This window comes from Penaeus vannamei, chromosome 2 (genome assembly GCF_042767895.1).
Source record: "Penaeus vannamei isolate JL-2024 chromosome 2, ASM4276789v1, whole genome shotgun sequence".
Classification (NCBI taxonomy): Eukaryota; Metazoa; Arthropoda; class Malacostraca; order Decapoda; family Penaeidae; genus Penaeus; species Penaeus vannamei.
The window spans coordinates 49,638,504-49,656,003 of record NC_091550.1 but is presented as its reverse complement, the minus strand read 5'-3'; the positions used below and the strand labels follow the sequence as shown (position 1 = coordinate 49,656,003).

The following is a 17,500-nucleotide window of genomic DNA, read 5'->3' as shown; positions in this document are numbered from 1 at the left end:
ACCATATCTCAAATGATTACTCTTGATGACGCAACCCCGGTGCCACTTTGCCCGAGCTTTCCGATCGCGTCAACAGATGGCAGCACCGTCCACGTGGCTCCTCCCTAGTCAACGCGAAGCCATATTGGGAAAGTCTGATCCAATAACGGGAACGGACGTTTTTAACGTATTTTAGACTGTATTAAGTTGCATTGTTGCATCTAATAGGTGAGCTGCATACTTTGGAGTCTTTAAAATTTGACCCTGAAAAAAAGTGATGAGGGTGTTTCGTCACCCACGTGGATTCGATGGGCGGAAGGCTGTGGGCATCTCCCTCTCCTAAGATCTAGGTTCGAATCCCCGCTTTGGGATGACCAGGTGTTCTAAAAAAACTACACCGGTAGTCGTGGGAACTGCAAAGTGTCTTTGGTGTGTGAAATAATTTTGCATAGCAATTTAGACTACGTACGTAGAGCTGTTAAAGCATTGGTATATAGCCAGATGCTGTAACATGGGAGGGCATGTCTTGTCATCTGGTGCCAAGTGTGTCTTAATTTGTGTGGTGTGCCCACGAGGGTTTGGACGAGGAGTGAAGAAACGTGTGTCTCACATGTATGTGTGAGTGGTGTAGTGCCTCGTGGAGTGTGCAGGACTGTATTTATGAGACTGTGGGATTTTAGGTGAGGGAAAGTGTGTGTTTTCGAGTGTGGGATTGTATTGAGGAAAAAAACAACTGTTCTGGGTTGTTTTTATACTCGGGATTTTGTTTTGATACCCTCAAATGAATTAAATACCCACCGTAAATGAAGAATGCTTCAAACTTTGAAAAAATTGGGAATAGATGTAATTAAATCAGTAAATGTGATGATTACTCCCACACCCTTGTCTACCTGCTAATTAATCTTTTCTGTCACATTCAGAAAACATGGATGGAGATAGTGGTCCTAATGAGCCAGGACCAAGCAGGAACATAGCAGGTGGACCTCACTTCATGTCAGAACGCATGGACCTTGTTCCTCCATCCAGGCCAAGAGATGAGGTAGATGACTGGTAGATTGTAGATGGGTTAATGAACTCTATTTTTTTCTTGCAGGGTTGTTATTTTAAAAGAATAGTGTTGGGGATATTTTTAGTATACAGAAATGCAATGAGGTATTGAGATCAGTTACCACTATTAAAATTTGTGTTCAGAATAATGATTAGGTATTTGTAAAGACAATAAGATATAGACAATATGTTATGTGTCATTTTGTTAAATTGATAATTTATATATAGTTATACACAGAGGCGGGTCTTTCATGGTGGCACAGGGGGCACCTACCCCCCTTGCAATCTGATTGGCCACAGCGTGCGCCCCCCCACCCAAGAGTCATTGACCCTTTATATCTTAATATATATTTATATTTAATATTTATATATAAATATATGATATTAACATATGATGATATATAATGCTCACACAGCAAGATGAAAATATAAACAATGTGTAACTCTACAATATGAATATTGAAGTGGGCAGTCTTAATTTTTGTTTTTTTTGGGCAGCCCCCTTAGATTTATTGCTGTTACCCACTGTACCCCCCACCGAAAAATTCTCTGAACCCGCCCCTGGTTATACATGACTTGAGCTTTAAAATTGCCATCTACCTATCTAATTGTAAATTCTCATTTTTTCTACTCGTCTTTTTCTTGGTTTACCTTTCAAGAAATTTTTACCTCTTTAGGTTTCTTTTTACTAACTTTTATCTTCTCTGCTTCCCCTTTGCCTATCTTTTCATATCCTCTTTCCTTTTAATCCTTTCTTATCTACTTCATTCCTTTAGTCCTATTGCACATTACATTCCCATCCATCATTTTTGTTCCCCACCTTTCTTCTATTCCTTCCTTTTTCTCTCCATACCCTTTAATTTCTTTTAGTCCCTACTTTATTTCTCCACTTCATGTCTGTTTCTCATGCCTCTTCCTTCCTCTTTCTTAATTCCCAAATCCTATCCTTCCCTCCTTTTCTCTCTTCCTTTCCTTTTTCCCTTGGTGCTCTGTTTTCCTTTTACTTCTTATTCTCTTCTATTCTGCTTCATTTCTTTCACCCCTGATACTTCCTTCTATTCTATTCTCCTCCTTTCACCTCTTTGATTCACTTTCCTCTTCCTCATCATTCCCTTTCCTTTTTGTCCTTTCTTTTCCTTTTCCTTTCTCTCTTCTCTTCTCTCTTTTCACTTCTCTCTTCTCTTCTCTTCTCTTCTCTTCTCTTCTCTTCTCTTCTCTTCTCTTCTCTTCTCTTCTCTTCTCTCCTCTCCTCTCCTCTCCTCTCCTCTCCTCTCCTCTCCTCTCCTCTCCTCTCCTCTCCTCTCCTCTCGTCTCGTCTCGTCTCGTCTCGTCTCGTCTCGTCTCGTCTCCTCTCGTCTCCTCTCGTCTCCTCTCGTCTCCTCTCGTCTCCTCTCGTCTCCTCTCGTCTCCTCTCTCTTCTCTTCTCTTCTCTTCTCTTCTCTTCTCTTCTCTTCTCTTCTCTTCTCTTCTCTTCTCTCCTCTCCTCTCCTCTCCTCTCCTCTCCTCTCCTCTCCTCTCCTCTCCTCTCCTCTCCTCTCCTCTCCTCTCCTCTTCCTCTTCCTCTCCTTTCCTCTCCTCTCCTCTCCCCCTCCTCTCCCTCTCCTCTCCTCTCCCCCTCCTCTCCCTCTCATCTCCCTCTCTTCTCCCTCTCCTCTCCCTCTCCTTTCCTTCTCCTCTCCTCTCCTCTCCTCTCCTCTCCTGCTCCCTTAGTCGCTCTCCCCTCGCAGACCACAAAAGCCATGTGCTTCTTATTTCACAAGATTCCAAAGTGCCCTGTGCCATGAACGAGATGACATTGACTAAGTAACTGTAGAATATGCTATTCCAACCTTTATTGCTCTCATACTTTTTCCATGTTATTATTCTGATGTCATCATGTATAAATATGTCATATTTATACTCAAAATGTTTCTTATAAAATGCTTGTTCTGAACCACTATGTATGTAATTGCTTCTATCACTGATATTTAAATATTCAATGTTTCATGAATAGTCAGCCAATCTGTCCCCTAACCACAATGTTTTGGTTATAAAAACATACCTAGTTTATGTGAACCATACCCTTGTTCCTTCTTCATGAAACAGTCATGTGAACTGATGTTTCTAAATTTATGTTCATTTATATTCTTTTATGTTTCCCACTGTGAATTGTTTAAAAACAAACTTTGTTCATGGGAGTTCCTGTGCCATGCAGAAAGACCGCTCGCCCTCATGGGCTTGGCAGGAAGCGCTCCTCCCTGCCTTGCCCCTCTGTACCAGTTACCCGTATTAAAGACAAAAGCTGCGACAAGTTTAACTCCACACCAACTTCAAAGAACTCACCAGTACACCAGTAACTACATGTTTATTTACACTTCACATTCAATAACTACGTTTATTTAGTCTATTTTATGTTTGTATATAACATTATTCATTTTCAGGATGATGATTCTGAATATGGTGTGCGTAGGAGCATCGGCTGTGAACAGCTAGCAGATTGGAATGCACAGTTGTATGAAAAAAGTTATGTGAAATGTCCACTTCCCAATTGTGGTATAATGTTCCATGGAGCTACACAGATTCAGAATCACTATGTCAACTGCACAGGAGTAAGTTTTTTATTTCTATTTCTATGAGCAATATATAATCATTAATTATTTGACCTAGTAAAATAATTATGTTTTGGAGCCCTTTTTGATAGGCATGAAGGATTTTTTTGTATCACTTAATTTGTAGATTTCAAAAATGAAACATTCTTTTAAGTTAAAATATGTGGGATAATGTTTGCTAATTTGCCAATATCTGTTCTTCGCAATGGCCAATACTGAAGCTGTCATAGGCAGGGATGTATTGACAATTACATGTGAGGGAATAGATGAATTTGCCTAATTGTATTTACATATTCTCTATATTTCAAGATATGTAAGCATACCTATTTTATTTTTTTCAATTAAATTTAGGAATGTTATTTTCCTCTGTAATATCTTGACAGAAATATACAAACAAATAATTTTACATTTCAGTTATTATTTTTTGAACATCTAAATATCTTTGTAGTTATTATTTAAATCATGGTGTCCAGAGAAGAAAGTGAATCTTACCGTTATATGATGTCATACCCTGTTATTGATAAAAAGAAAATGCCATCCTTCAGGGTAGGAGCCACCAAATAAGATCATCTTAGTGTTACACAGTTAAAAGAGTTCACATGTGTATTAATTACAAGGTTTAGAATATGTTTAATATGTTTTGATGATTTTTTGTACTTAGTTCTCTCGCTACCATCTCAACAGAGATGTGATGATGCCATCATTGAGTGCAACCACTGCCAAGCTATTGTAACAGCAGACCAAATTCAACAACACTTGAAGATAATGCACCGTTTAGACCAGTCGCCACAGCCAAGCAGTGACTCTGGTAGCAGTGAGGTTGCCAGAGCAACAGGAATCATGGAGAGAGAGCGCAGACCAAGCCAAAAGAGTGGCGTTGGATCATCAGTTGTAGTGAGTCTCTCCTCTCTTCAGGATCACCACCATCACTGCCACCACCAACCTGCCATTTTCCTTCATCCTGTAAGATAGATTACGCACAAAGTTGTTACTCGTGGTGACATTTTCTGTCACTTCATCAATTTCCTTTGCTTTCTTCTGTTTTCTTCTGTTTCCTTTAATTTTGATATTACTTCCCTCCTTATCATCATCCTCTGTTTTTGATATTCTCTGTTTCTCTCTATCTCCTGTCTGTCACTGTTCAATTTTCTCATGTTTTCTGTTTCCCTTTTCATTTATACATCCTGTCCTTTCTTTGATATGTTCATGTGAAAATAATGATTTCTAAGACATCATTGTCATGTCTTTCCTCATTTTTGGTGTATGGCCCTAATAAATATTTGCTATCATTTTTGTGCCACTGGAGACTTTTATTTTTGCAAATTATTGAACATTATTTGTAAATGATGCATATTTTTTCTTATATCATTTGAAATAAATGTAACAGATGATTTCCAAAGAAATATTTTGAGTGACAGGGACAATACATAATACTTTAACTTTAACATTCTTGACTGAAACTTCATCAAATAAGTTAAGCTGATAGTATTAAAGACCATTGGCCTATGTCAACAATTTTTTTTTATATTCATAACTACAGAGCACGACTTTACTATTAATATTTTTACTTTTTTGAACACCCTTTCATTATTGGCATGGGGGACATGCAGTTTGGTACAAGTGTGAACAGTACAGACGTGCAGTTACCGTATTATATTTTTAAAATTATTCTCTTTGAAACTGCCTTTGCGTGAAAGTGAAAAAAGAGTCCAGTATTCTGTCTATCTGATGTTAATTTTACTCACAAATTTCAAACAAAAAGGAAATTATATATAAACAGATACAGAAACAATATAAAGAAGAAAAACAGAAATACAGGAACCAAAAGAATAAACAAAGAGAAACAAGTAATATAAAAAGAAAAAAGAAAAGCAGAAACAAACACGGAAACATTCCCACTCTCCCACTCCCACACACTCCCTTATTCTCCCAGACTCACTCTTTCACTTGCACACTTTCACATACTTTCCTATGCTTTGGTACTACACTCTTTCACACTTTTACACACTCATGCTCACACTCAAACAGATGGCTCCATGTAGTGCTGAGCCACCAAGGAGTTGATTAGCACCTGATTTCCCCATTCATTGAATCTGTAATTAAAAAAGATTCTAATGCTATTAAACTTGATACTTTTAATATCATTTGACATTAAGTTTATTATGATATTCAAATAATGATAATAAAAGATAAAAGAATCTTTGCAAAACTCAGGAAAAAAAGTAAAGGTGAGGTATGGTTGAACTAATGATTGACTCCTGGCTCTTCACATCTTAGGCTTAGCCACATAATCCAGACTGTTGCGTAGTATTACATCACAAATAGATCAGGCCCTGTCATCATAGGGTTAATAGCAGTGAAAAAAAATTCTCCTGAAAATATATAGAGATCACATAGACTATTACTTCTTTGGTGGCAAAGCACTTATGGAGTCATCTGTGTGTGTGAAATACATTTCACAAAACAATACTGCAGTGAACGTCACATTTCCATGGCACATGAAAATAAGAAGTATGAATTGAGAAAAATATAAACTTGTGAAGAAACAAATACCTTTGCATAATTTATGAGTAAAATTTTATTATTAGTTAGAGGTAATATAGCCTTGCCAGCTAACCTGCTATGCATGTTCCAACAGAAATGTTAAATCTGTCTAATTTTAACTTTCTGATCATATTGGCCAATATTAATGTAATTAATGATGTCTTAAAAATGTAATTAAGATTAATGAAAACTAAATTTGTGAAGAAGAAATAAATTTTATTAATCTGTTGGATCTGGTTGCCAACAGGGCTGGAAATGCAGGCAGTGGGTTATGTAAGTGGCCAGTATGCCGGGTGTAAACACTCGTGAGTGGGGACAAGACTCTGTGCTTCCCCTTTGCATAGTTATTTTGCGTAAACTTTTAAAGTTTTTTTGCTATTTTTTAGTATTCATTTCCATGCTGTGCTTGGAAAAGGTGTCCTCCTTGGAGTTGGCACTCCTCCAGTCATGGCTTACGCACATTGCATTGCACATTCGTTTATCAATGGGAATAATGCAAAAGCCCCCTTCTAAGCACCAAATGAGTCTAACCACACTTCAAGAGGTTTTTTGAACTTGTGGCATGTCATTTCCATTACCCTGGCCTTCACTCATGACAGCAAATATGCATCACCTGGCCTGTGACCATTTTATCCGATAGCGGCATGTTCACGTCAACTGGCCTTTTACTCAGATTTTTCCATAATGGGACAGTCACGTCACCTAGATCATAGGGGTTAAATCATGAGTCGTGATACAAAATGACAGCCTTTTAATTACATCCTGTGATGGGAGGGGGTCTCCTGTATATCCAGACTGAATGTGCCATAGATGGCCAGATATGTTAATTGTGCTGTTCTTGTGTTTGTGTGTTTAAGTGACATGTTTTATCCTTTTTTTCCTTTTTTTTAGTATTACTCTTTGTTCACATTTGTCTTGTATTGATTTGTTAAGTACTGCTGTGATTAGTTGCCATATTTTATTTTAAAATGGCAGGTGTTGCTGCAAAACCAGCTAAAAGCACTGTATTTGCATTGCATTTTTTTTTCACAATACACGGGTAGTCAATTCTATACATAATACCACAAATACATATTCAGTCTTTATATATTATAAAAGACTGTGTGACAAATATCTTTTCTTGTAGGGTGCTGAAGAGGAGGATGGAAGAGACTTTCAAATATCTGAAAATTGTGTTGAAACCAAAGATCATCATTCTTTTAAGTAAGTATTTAAAGATATTCTTAATGTGTTGGGCAAGACGTAAAATGGGGAGGTAATATGTTTGAAGTAATTTTGAGAAAAAAAATTGTTAACCTTTTTTGTTAAAAGCTTGTCATCACAAATTGTTCTATTTGCCTTTTTTTTAATTTGATCAGGATAAAGTACTGTAGGTATTTTAGTTTTCCTTACCAGCCATTTAAAGTTATGCCATTGTTATACTGAGTTCATTATTTGTAAACTCCGTTTCAGGTTTGTTAATCAAGACCAAATGGAAAGGCAGTGGGTTCATGAGCTTAATGCATCAGGATGTGCCACCTGCCCAGTAGAAGGATGCCATCTCACCTTCCCATCCATGTCTGGCATCATACAGCACTTTCAACATTGCCTGGGAAAGTCACAAGAGCCTTTTATGTGTGAGCTGTGTAATAAAAGGTTTGCAACAGGCAGAATGCTGAATGATCATATGATGCACATTCATGGTGATGATAGGGTAAATATTCGTGTTCGTAACCTAGATACAAGTGTACCTGATTATAGCATGAGGAGAAGGGTAGTGGAAGGAGAGGATTCTGAGAGAAGAAGATCTGGAAATGGTCATGTTTTCAACCCATTGTCTGTTGAGGAGGAAGTAGCTTTAAAATCAACAAATGATCGTCACTGGAAGCAGAGAGATTATATTTTGGTTTCTTCTGCACATGAATCAGAGTCGTCCTTAAGTGATTGTTACTTACCTCAGCATCAGACTTCCCAGTCTGTATATAATGTGCCAAAGAATCATACTCACCATAGAGATATATCTGGAACGGGTCCAAGTACATATAATGTAGCCTCATCAAGAAAAACTCATCATTCAGTTCCTAAACCACATAGATTGATAGATTATGAAAAAGATAGAATACCTGACTCATCACATAGATATGAACCTCCTTCAGCATTTCATAGAGTAAAAGACAAAAATGCAGGAGAACCAAGAATGCTTAAAGTTTATGATATTGATTCTCAGCCTTCAATAAGGATTTCTGGTTACCCAGAAACAGGAGTTTTATATGGTGAAAAAGATGATCTTAGAGAACCTATATCTTCAGAAGACCCATTCTTCAGGCCAACACATAATCAGCCAATGAGATATGTAAGGAAAATTGGTACTAGGTCACCTGTATATCCTAGTACATCAGGAGTTAAAAGAAAATATTCTGAAGAACATTGTGGGAATGTTTATGAGGCGACAAAGAGTAGGAAATACATACCAACAGTTTCTTATACTGCTGGTTACACAAGTGATGAAAGTGAAGAAGATGCCAGGCTTCATCCAAAGTATGATAGGAGAGTCCGGCATTCACCAGTTATGTGTTCCTACCCAAGACCTGTTGTGAAAACTGAAGTATATCCAGCTGGTGGCAGACCTGTTCGCAGGGACCAGTCTTATAATACCAACTTCGTGCATAATATGAAGACACCATATATTAGTTTTTCAAAGAAAGAGAGTACACCAACTTTTGAGAGACCATTGCTTCCTGATGAATCCAATTATGGTAATACAAAGTGTTGTATGTGGGAAGATGATGAAGATGAAATGTTTGTAGCTCCAGTTCACATTAAGAAGCGAGAATTAGCAGAAAGAGCTCAGCAACTCCGGCGGGTAGAAGAGGCTGTTAAGCAGCAAGAAGAGGAAGCACAGCAAAGAACATGGCGTGCACTGCGGGAACAAGAGTTGGCTTTGAAAGAGAAGGAAGAAGCCTTAAAACAAAGAGAATTTGCAGCCCAGAAGAAATTTGAAGAGGCCACAAGAATGATGGAAGAGACTCGTAAGCTTGGAGATTCAAAGAAATTTAAAGAAGACAAAAATTTTGCTAGTGGACGTCCAAGTTTATTGCTAGCTGTGAGCAAAAGAAGCAATTCTGCTAGTTCACATCTGAGTAATGAGGAATCAGGAAACAAAATTTACCAAAATACTGTTTCTGGGCCTGCAGAAATCACAAAACGTACAGATAGTTCATTGGAACTTCAAGATGGACCCCAAGTTGAATGTAGTGATGAGAGTGTGGGCATTCACAGAGCCTATCGGCCAGAATCTTTTGATCATGAAATAGGTAATTCGGCTTTGAATGATATTGCTTTTCCAAGGTTAAGTGAAAATTCAAGTGATACATCTATTATGAATATTAAAACTTCATCTGTTGAAGATGAAAATGGGTTGTCTAAGTCTCACAAAACTCATACTCCAATGAAATCATCATCCCCTACTTGCACAAAATCATCTTCAACTTTATTAGTAACTGGCATTAAGAAACATGCATATCCTTGGCAAACAAGTGAGGTTATACCTAGTATTGAACCATCAAAAGTACTAAGAACCTACTCACGTATACAAAGACGCCGCACTCTGACAGATTCTTTTCCTCAGACTAGTTCTAACTCACCTTTGCGTGCACAAAGTTTGGTCCCAAACAGTAAGATTTTTGTATGTGGTACATCATTTAAAAGCCAGAAGGAGGATAATGGTGAAACTGTCATTAATGGTGGGGCCACAGTAACAATTACTCCCTTGATACCATCAGATAGGCCAAGAAGACCTTATAGTGCCATGCCAAATATGCAACCTTCAGGACATGCAGACTGTCCAGAGTCACCTACCCTTCTAAGGTCTCGTCCTACATCTGCCCTTGAAAACAGAATTGATATCCCAGTGTCCATAACAGTTACCAAGGATGATAAGGAGATATCAGTAGATTCACCAATCAATCTTCACTTGGAAAATGTTAAAATACCTTTCCGTGATCTAAAAGTCGTGTCTACTGATTCTAAGCCAGTTGAAAATGAAAAAAGTAAGATCAAAAATATATTTGTTCATGAAGTGGACAAAGGAAGAGAGATGATTTTAAGAAAAAGAAGTAGTGACACCTGTATCACACTTGAAAAAGGAGAACCATATTCTCGAGGGCGAAAAGGAAGAAAGTTGTCGATGATATCACTTGCTGGTGTGTCAATACCAGGTCAGATACCCACAGAAAAGACATTGAAGACAGGAGTTAAATGCCATGGAAATTGGACTTCCACTCCCTCTTTACAGATTTTCAAAGCTAAACCATTAAATTTTGATAGTTCAGATGAAAGTTTAAGAATCTGTAATTCCAGTGGAGAGTTTGATGCTAACATGAAGATTTCAGGACAATATTCAAACACATGTTTAGATCTGTCTATTGCCAAAAGCAACACACATACAAAAATTCAAGATGCAAAACCTGTATTGGCAACACTGAATGACTCATTTGTTAGAGACCAAAATTCTCCTCACTCAGGAAAGCAGCTACTCATATCATATGAACAGGCTGAGCTAACTTCAAAACAAGATAAACGTGATATACAACCAGTAGTTTCTTCCTCACAATCACTAGTGGATTTATCTTTGGTGAATAATCCAGCTTCACAAACTCCCCCTTTCACAGTGGAATCCCACAATCCATTGCCAGGAACAGAATTACCATGCTCAAATACCCAAGAACCCGTACATTGTGTCCAGACACTTCATGCAACACATGATGAATCCTGTAAATCTAATAGACATTCAATAGTTTCTCCTTGCACTCACTCATCTGTGTCTCTGGAAGGTTCATATTCACCTTGTGGGACACCTGCTCAAGAGGATGTGATAAATTCACAAGATAAATTTTGTGAAGAACAGACTAGCCCGGCCTTTGTTGACCATCCTGTAGATGAAAAATCTGGCCCAGTTCACAGTACAGTACCAATTCAAGAAGAGCCATCCGCAAATGAAATACAAGTCTCTGTGCAAGAAGAGCCATCATCAAATGAAATACAAGTTTCTGTGCAAGAAGAGCCATCATCAAATGAAATACAGGTTTCTGTGCAAGAAGAACCATCATCTAATGAAATACAAGTGTCTGTGCAAGAAGAGCCATCATCAAATGAAATACAAGTTTCTGTGCAAGAGCCATCATCAAATGAAATACAAGTTTCTATGCAAGAAGAGCCCTTGCCAGTACATATATCCAACCTAGATACAGCCATAAATGATTCATTGCATTCCCAAAATGATACTCCAAGTTTAGAAAATGTTGATCAGAGAATTCATGAAAGCTCCTTAGTTACTTGTTCACCTGACCAAAATCAGAATGGAGATCATATGTCTCATATTTCAAAACAAGAGCCATATGTTGCAGAAGAAACACAACCAACATCACATATCACTATGGTAAGCAAAGTTAATAATGATGTAGAAGGGCAAGGTGCAGTAGAAATAGACACTGACCATCAGCTGCAGGTCCGTGAGAAAGATGTAGGTAATAAAGAATGTATTCCTGGTGATGATGAGCAAGAACCAGAAGTCCAGACACCACAAGAAAAAAGCCAAGAGTCACAGATCATGGGACAAGAAGGGGAACAAACTTGTCAGGAACAGGAAATGTCAGACAAAGAGTGGGTTGTACAAGAGCAGAAATGGCACTTACAAAACAAAGATCACTCTAGAAGTGATGAAAATCCTACACAAGAAATGCAAAATTTTGCTCAGTTACAAGAATTATGCTCAAGTTTGCCACCTGCAGCAAGCACAGGTGTAGAAGCTGAGGAGACCTCTCAAATTAAAAGTAAAGAAGTAACAGATACCTGTGTAACAGAAGAACAAGGGCATCAGGAACAAGTACATGATGTAAATGAATCACAGATTAAAAGAGAAGGCACTAATGTTAATTTTAATGTCACTGTACCTGAAGGAGCTTCACATATTATAGGTGAATTTGACCCATCAACAGGGACTTTCATTAGCAGTAATCCTGTCCTTCTAAAATCCATCTTGGGCAACACTGTGACTTACCCCTTAGCAGCAGTACATGAGGGAACTTTTCCTCCAGAATTTACCAGCCAATTCACTCAGCAGTTACCTGTTATTAACCAGGTCAAGCAAGTTAGCGTACAGAGTCAGACAGAAGAAGTGCACGAACAAGGGAAATATACTCATGATCAGTGTTATGATATGGAAAGACAAACACATTCAAATTTTGAAACAAATATTGAATCATCAGACCTTGAAGAAAAGCAGTCCTACATCAATCAGGCTTATGTAGACAATTATGAGAATCAAGATTTATGTCAAGGTGATGTGGTCGTAAACCAAAGTGTAGAACAGCTGAACACCAATTTTTATTATAAGATGGAAGATAACCTTGCTGAAGCTAATAATGGAACTTTAGCTGAAAAAGATGGAAATGAGGATATGGGCATTGATGAAGTTGAAGATGAGGATGTTAGTAATGATGCAGATAATGTTGTAGAAGATATAGAGGTTGCAGATTGTGATGAAAGCACTGGTGTGAGCATAAACTTCGATACAAATAATTGCATGTCCTCTGAATTGAAAGACACTCATTGTACAATCAGTGAAGCTACCCAAAATGATCATCTAGAGATGCCTGCAACTGATAACATTTCAGATGCTGAAGGGAGAAATCCTGATAGTACCATTTTGTATCCTCCTATTTATGTGAGTCTTGGTATATCAGAAAATGATGCCGGAAATGTGTGTGATAAAATCAAAGGAGAAATCCTTGGAGAAGTAAGAGATGAACAGACTGAAAGAGGAGGAACTGAAGTCAATTGTACAAACATATTATCTCCTCCTGATAAAAGTGATAGTAATTTCAGAGCAAGTGGATATGAAATGGCTAGTTGCAAAATTCAAGAGCCTTGCACCACAGAAGTAGAGAATGATTTATATACCAGTGAAAGACAAGAGATATGTACTGAACTGCATGAAGATAGTGACATTAGTTTTAATGTTCAAGATGAGTCTAAAGAGGAAGATCAGACTAGGAATCAAGAGTTAGATGTATCTCAAGAAAATATTTTAGAAAGACAAAGCAGAGGTAAAGGAAGGAAAAGGAGTCGAAGAGGATGTAGAAGAGGAATAGCAAGATCAAGATCAAGAGGAAGAGGTAGGGGAAGGATAAAACAGAGTAGATCTGGAGTATCACTTTGTGCCTTTGAGGAATATACTAACACCATAGGGGAATTAGACCAACAGACAGCATATACAATTTATTCCAAAATAGATGGTTTGGAGAATATGTTTGTTAAACAAAGTAATAATGGTGAAACAGCTTTAATAGATTTAGGAAGCACTGCTAGTATAGAAGTAAATTATAAAGCACATGAAATGCTGAAAAATGGAGCAGATAATGATGGGAAGAAACAGGAGGTAATTCTGAATGTTGATAAGTGTGTAACTGATCAAGAACATGCATCTACTATGTCTGTAAAACATAATAGAGAAAATAATTCATGTAGCATGAAATCCCCTGGCTGTGTAGAGAACAGTACATGCAAAACATCCATAAGGAGTGAGGTTTTGAAAGTTGAAGAGGAGAGGATTGAACATGTATCTCGAGGAGGGCGAAAACTAAAACTTAAAGACTGGTGGACAGGTGTTGTAACAGACTCCTTTGCACCACGAAGCAGAGCAAGTAGTGTGTCGAAATCACCAAGAAGTTCCTCAGGGAAGTCACCTATACGATCACCGTCTCACATTTCGGTTCCAAAACAACTTTTGTTTGTGAAGGAGGAGAGAAGGACAAGCCATTGTCAAGAAGAGTGCCAGGAGAATGATAATTCAAACATTAATGTCAGTCAGATAGGTAGTACCTTAACATCAGATGCAGAATTCCAGGATGTAACAGCTTCATCTATGTCTGTGGTAAGAAAAAGAGAGACAGATTTGAATTATGAAGTCAATATAAGCTCAAAAAAGAAGGGCAGATCAAGTAAAACTGAAAGTCAGTCATTACCAGTCGAAGAAATTGAAGTTAAATGTGGAAAATGTGATGTCATTTGCAACTCCAATGCCCATTTCAATCTTCACATTCAGCTTGAACATAATGGCCTTGCAAGACCTGATGGTGAGGATCAGACTTTCACAGATATTGAAGTAAAGGAGATATTAAAGAAAACTATAAAAAATATGAAAAAACTAAAGTGTGAAGTCTGCAGCAATTTCTTTAGATCATTACTTGGTTATAGGAGACATTCTGAAGCTTGTGGGAAATCTAATGAAGAGGTGAATATTAGATGTACAATCTGCAATAAAGAACTGCGGTACTACTGTATGCCTGCACACATGAGAACTGTCCACGCAGCTAAAAAGCCGGATCCAAAGAAAGTTGAAAATAAAACTGAAGAGATTGTAAGCTCTGCTTCCCGGCCTAGACGAAGGGCAGCAGCAAATTGCAATGAAAGGCTTAAAGTTTGGAGATCAAATAGAACTGGGGAAAGTGGCAGTGATAATTCTGATGCTGAAGAAGACTTTAATATTGAGCTGGAGGCAGACAAGTTTTATTCAAAGCCTGAGTTAACAGATGTTCCTGAAGAGGTTGTGTTGAAGTGGGAATCTCAACTTAGTACTGGTGTAGATGGTTGCTGTGGCAATGAAGGGTGCACTTTCACTTTTTCAAGTATTCCACAAGCAAAGTCACACTTCCATCTATGTTCATATTCTGCAACCAGACCGATGTTCATGTGTAAAAACTGTGATTACACTTCCCAAACTGAAAGAGAGATGGTGAGTCATGTTTCTACCATTCATATAGATCTTACAGGAGGTGCAGAAGAAGAGAGTGAATATGACTTTTCTGATGATGAATGTGAAGAGTCATATAGACAGACCAGAAGTTATGGTAGAATGAGTCATGGCCAGCTTAAGCCTTTTGAACCAGCAATGAGATGGACTTTTGAGTTTTTGAAGGATTCCATTTCAGAGGATGACCTGTTCTTGGAATACTTCACAACAAAGGACAAATGGATCATATTAGATGAGGAGCAGTACCTGAAATTTTTACCATCTATTAAACAAAGTCCAAGGTTCAAGGTAAAACAGGCAGGTAAAGCAAACACTATGACTGGAGAATGGACCAATATACAGCAGTTTACTGGCCAGTCTGTAGGTGGAACGGATGTGATCTTTTGTGGAGGGCCAGTCATATCTTCTGCCTGGTGTCCACTGCCTCAAAATGTTTCTCTTGGTATGAGTCCACAGTATCTAGCATTGTCAACACTGAAATCTCCAGAGAAAGAATATCCAATATTGAAGTCTACACTACATGAAGGTCTTATTCAGATTTGGGAATGCACATCTGAAGGGAAAGAAAGTGGTAAACATTTAAAGTTTGTGTTTGGAATTGCACATGAATTTGGAAATGTTTGGTCACTAGCATGGTGCCCATCTGGAGCATATGAATATCTGGAAGGGGAATTAGCCTCTAGTCAACTGAAGAGGCTAGGGCTCTTGGCTGCAGCATTTTCAGATGGCTTCATTCGCATTTATGTGATTCCACACCCTGATGACTTGGGTTTGCATGAGGAATCAAAGATATTTCAGTTGCAGCCTAAGGTTACCCTTAGTCCTGGAAAAATGTACAAAGATGAGGCTCAGTGCCTTCATTTAGATTGGTATCAAGGAAAAGGACATGCAGACATTGCAGGGGCATTGTCTGATGGTGTTGTCTGTGTGTGGGATATCAGATGCAAATCTACCTTATTGTATGTTAAAGATATGCATGGCAACTTCACAATATATCCCAGAAATTCTTTTCAGGCTCACAATGGAGTTTGCTCTGTAGTAGCTTTTTGCAATACAACTGGAGGCAGGAATCTTGTGACTGGAGGTAATGATCGAACATATAAATTTTGGGATCTGGAAAACACAGATATGCCTCTTAGTATTAATCGCCGAGGGCTAGTGTTAGATGCAGTTTGGTTACCACATTGGGCGGGCTGTTTTGTATCATTTGATGATGTCTATGGTTTGTCAAACACAAGTTCAAGTTTCCGTGAGTGTGGTTTTTTTGGAATCCAGTCTCGTAATGTATTATCTTCCAATGCACCAGTCTGGTCCCTTTCTGGTTCTGATTGGTTGAATGCAGTTGTGCAAGGGGACTCTGCTGGTGAAGTGGTAATAACTGTACAGCAACAACTATTCAGAAATTATGAGAATGATAAATTTCCATCAAAAAGAAAAGTTCCCTTGCTTTCAGTTAGATTAGAAGACCTAGAGCAAGGCTCAAAAGTTTCTTTTAAACCTCAAGAGCCTAAGCCAAAGACCACTGAAAAGCCAAACACGAAAATTAACAAGAAGTCAAAGAAATCTCGCTCTATCAAGGAAACAGAAGATGAATTTGATGAGGAAGGTGATGAACTGTGCCCAGCTGCATACATTGAATGGCCCCATACTTATATGGAAACTTGTAAAAAATATGGCATAGTTTTTACTGATCAAAATACTCAGGATTTCTCAAAAATTCCTGCTTCAGAGATGGCTGAGAGGAAGCGATCTAATAGTATGGAACCAGGACCTGTTGCTTGCTATCCACTAATGGCAGCCACTTCAGTTGCATGGAATAATAATTTGGGAGCCCACACTTGGATTTTTGTTGGCACACAGTCTGGACTTTGTAAAGTTCTTCAAGTGTCCGCCCTTAATACATCAGAGGGAGAAAAGGTCATTAAAAAATATAGTAAATCATAGAATAATGATCTTTTATTTAAGTTGTCTAGTATGTACTTTGCAGGCAAAGTTATTGATTTATGTACTTTCTTATTAATATCATGTGGTATGTGAGAAAGAACTGTCTTTAATGCATGGATGTGGAAGAAAATATTTATTTTAGGTTATTTTCAAAACTTTATACTTGTAGAATTTGTTTTATCTATAATATGAAGAGTCAATATTTATATTGTAAAGCCAATAGAGGTAGTGTTAAGTATGTGAACATATTTGATAAGATGAAAATCTGTTCCTCCTCTAATTACTTATTTTGTAAATAGTGAAGGATACCATTATGAAACTACATATCTGTGCAAAGTTGTTTCCATTCTTTCTAATGCTATATTTTATCTGCTGGAATGTATGTTATAATTTGGCTTGAAGTATTTACTTTTTCTCTGTCCATAGGTAATTCTCTCCTATAGTGCATGTAAACATTGTTGACAAAAGTTTGTTAGTCTGTAGCAATATCTTGGTATGATTGCAATACTTACATTTTTACAAAATACTCAAGCATTTCTTTCTGAGTACTAATCATCTTGTGTAGACTTTCAACATGCTCAATTTTATGAAGGGGTAATTGAATGAT

At 37.8% G+C, this 17,500-nt stretch overlaps 1 protein-coding gene across 6 annotated transcripts in view; it reads left to right on the top strand.

The window, feature by feature from the left end:
* Positions 1-71: 71 nt before the first annotated feature.
* Positions 72-17,500, top strand: part of LOC113803656 (uncharacterized) — a 19,840-nt gene continuing 2,411 nt past the window's right edge. Inside the window, exons 1-6 of one of the 6 annotated variants that reach the window (XM_070134094.1) lie at positions 72-207; positions 900-1,018; positions 3,447-3,614; positions 4,299-4,508; positions 7,285-7,361; positions 7,611-17,500. The exon at positions 7,611-17,500 is cut by the window's right edge and continues 2,411 nt beyond it. In XM_070134094.1, the coding sequence (XP_069990195.1) occupies positions 905-1,018; positions 3,447-3,614; positions 4,299-4,508; positions 7,285-7,361; positions 7,611-16,893 (9,852 nt within the window). In that variant the 5' untranslated portion in view covers positions 72-207; positions 900-904 and the 3' untranslated portion in view covers positions 16,894-17,500. The other 5 variants (XM_070134067.1, XM_070134084.1, XM_070134076.1 and 2 more) reach the window with 5 other exon arrangements.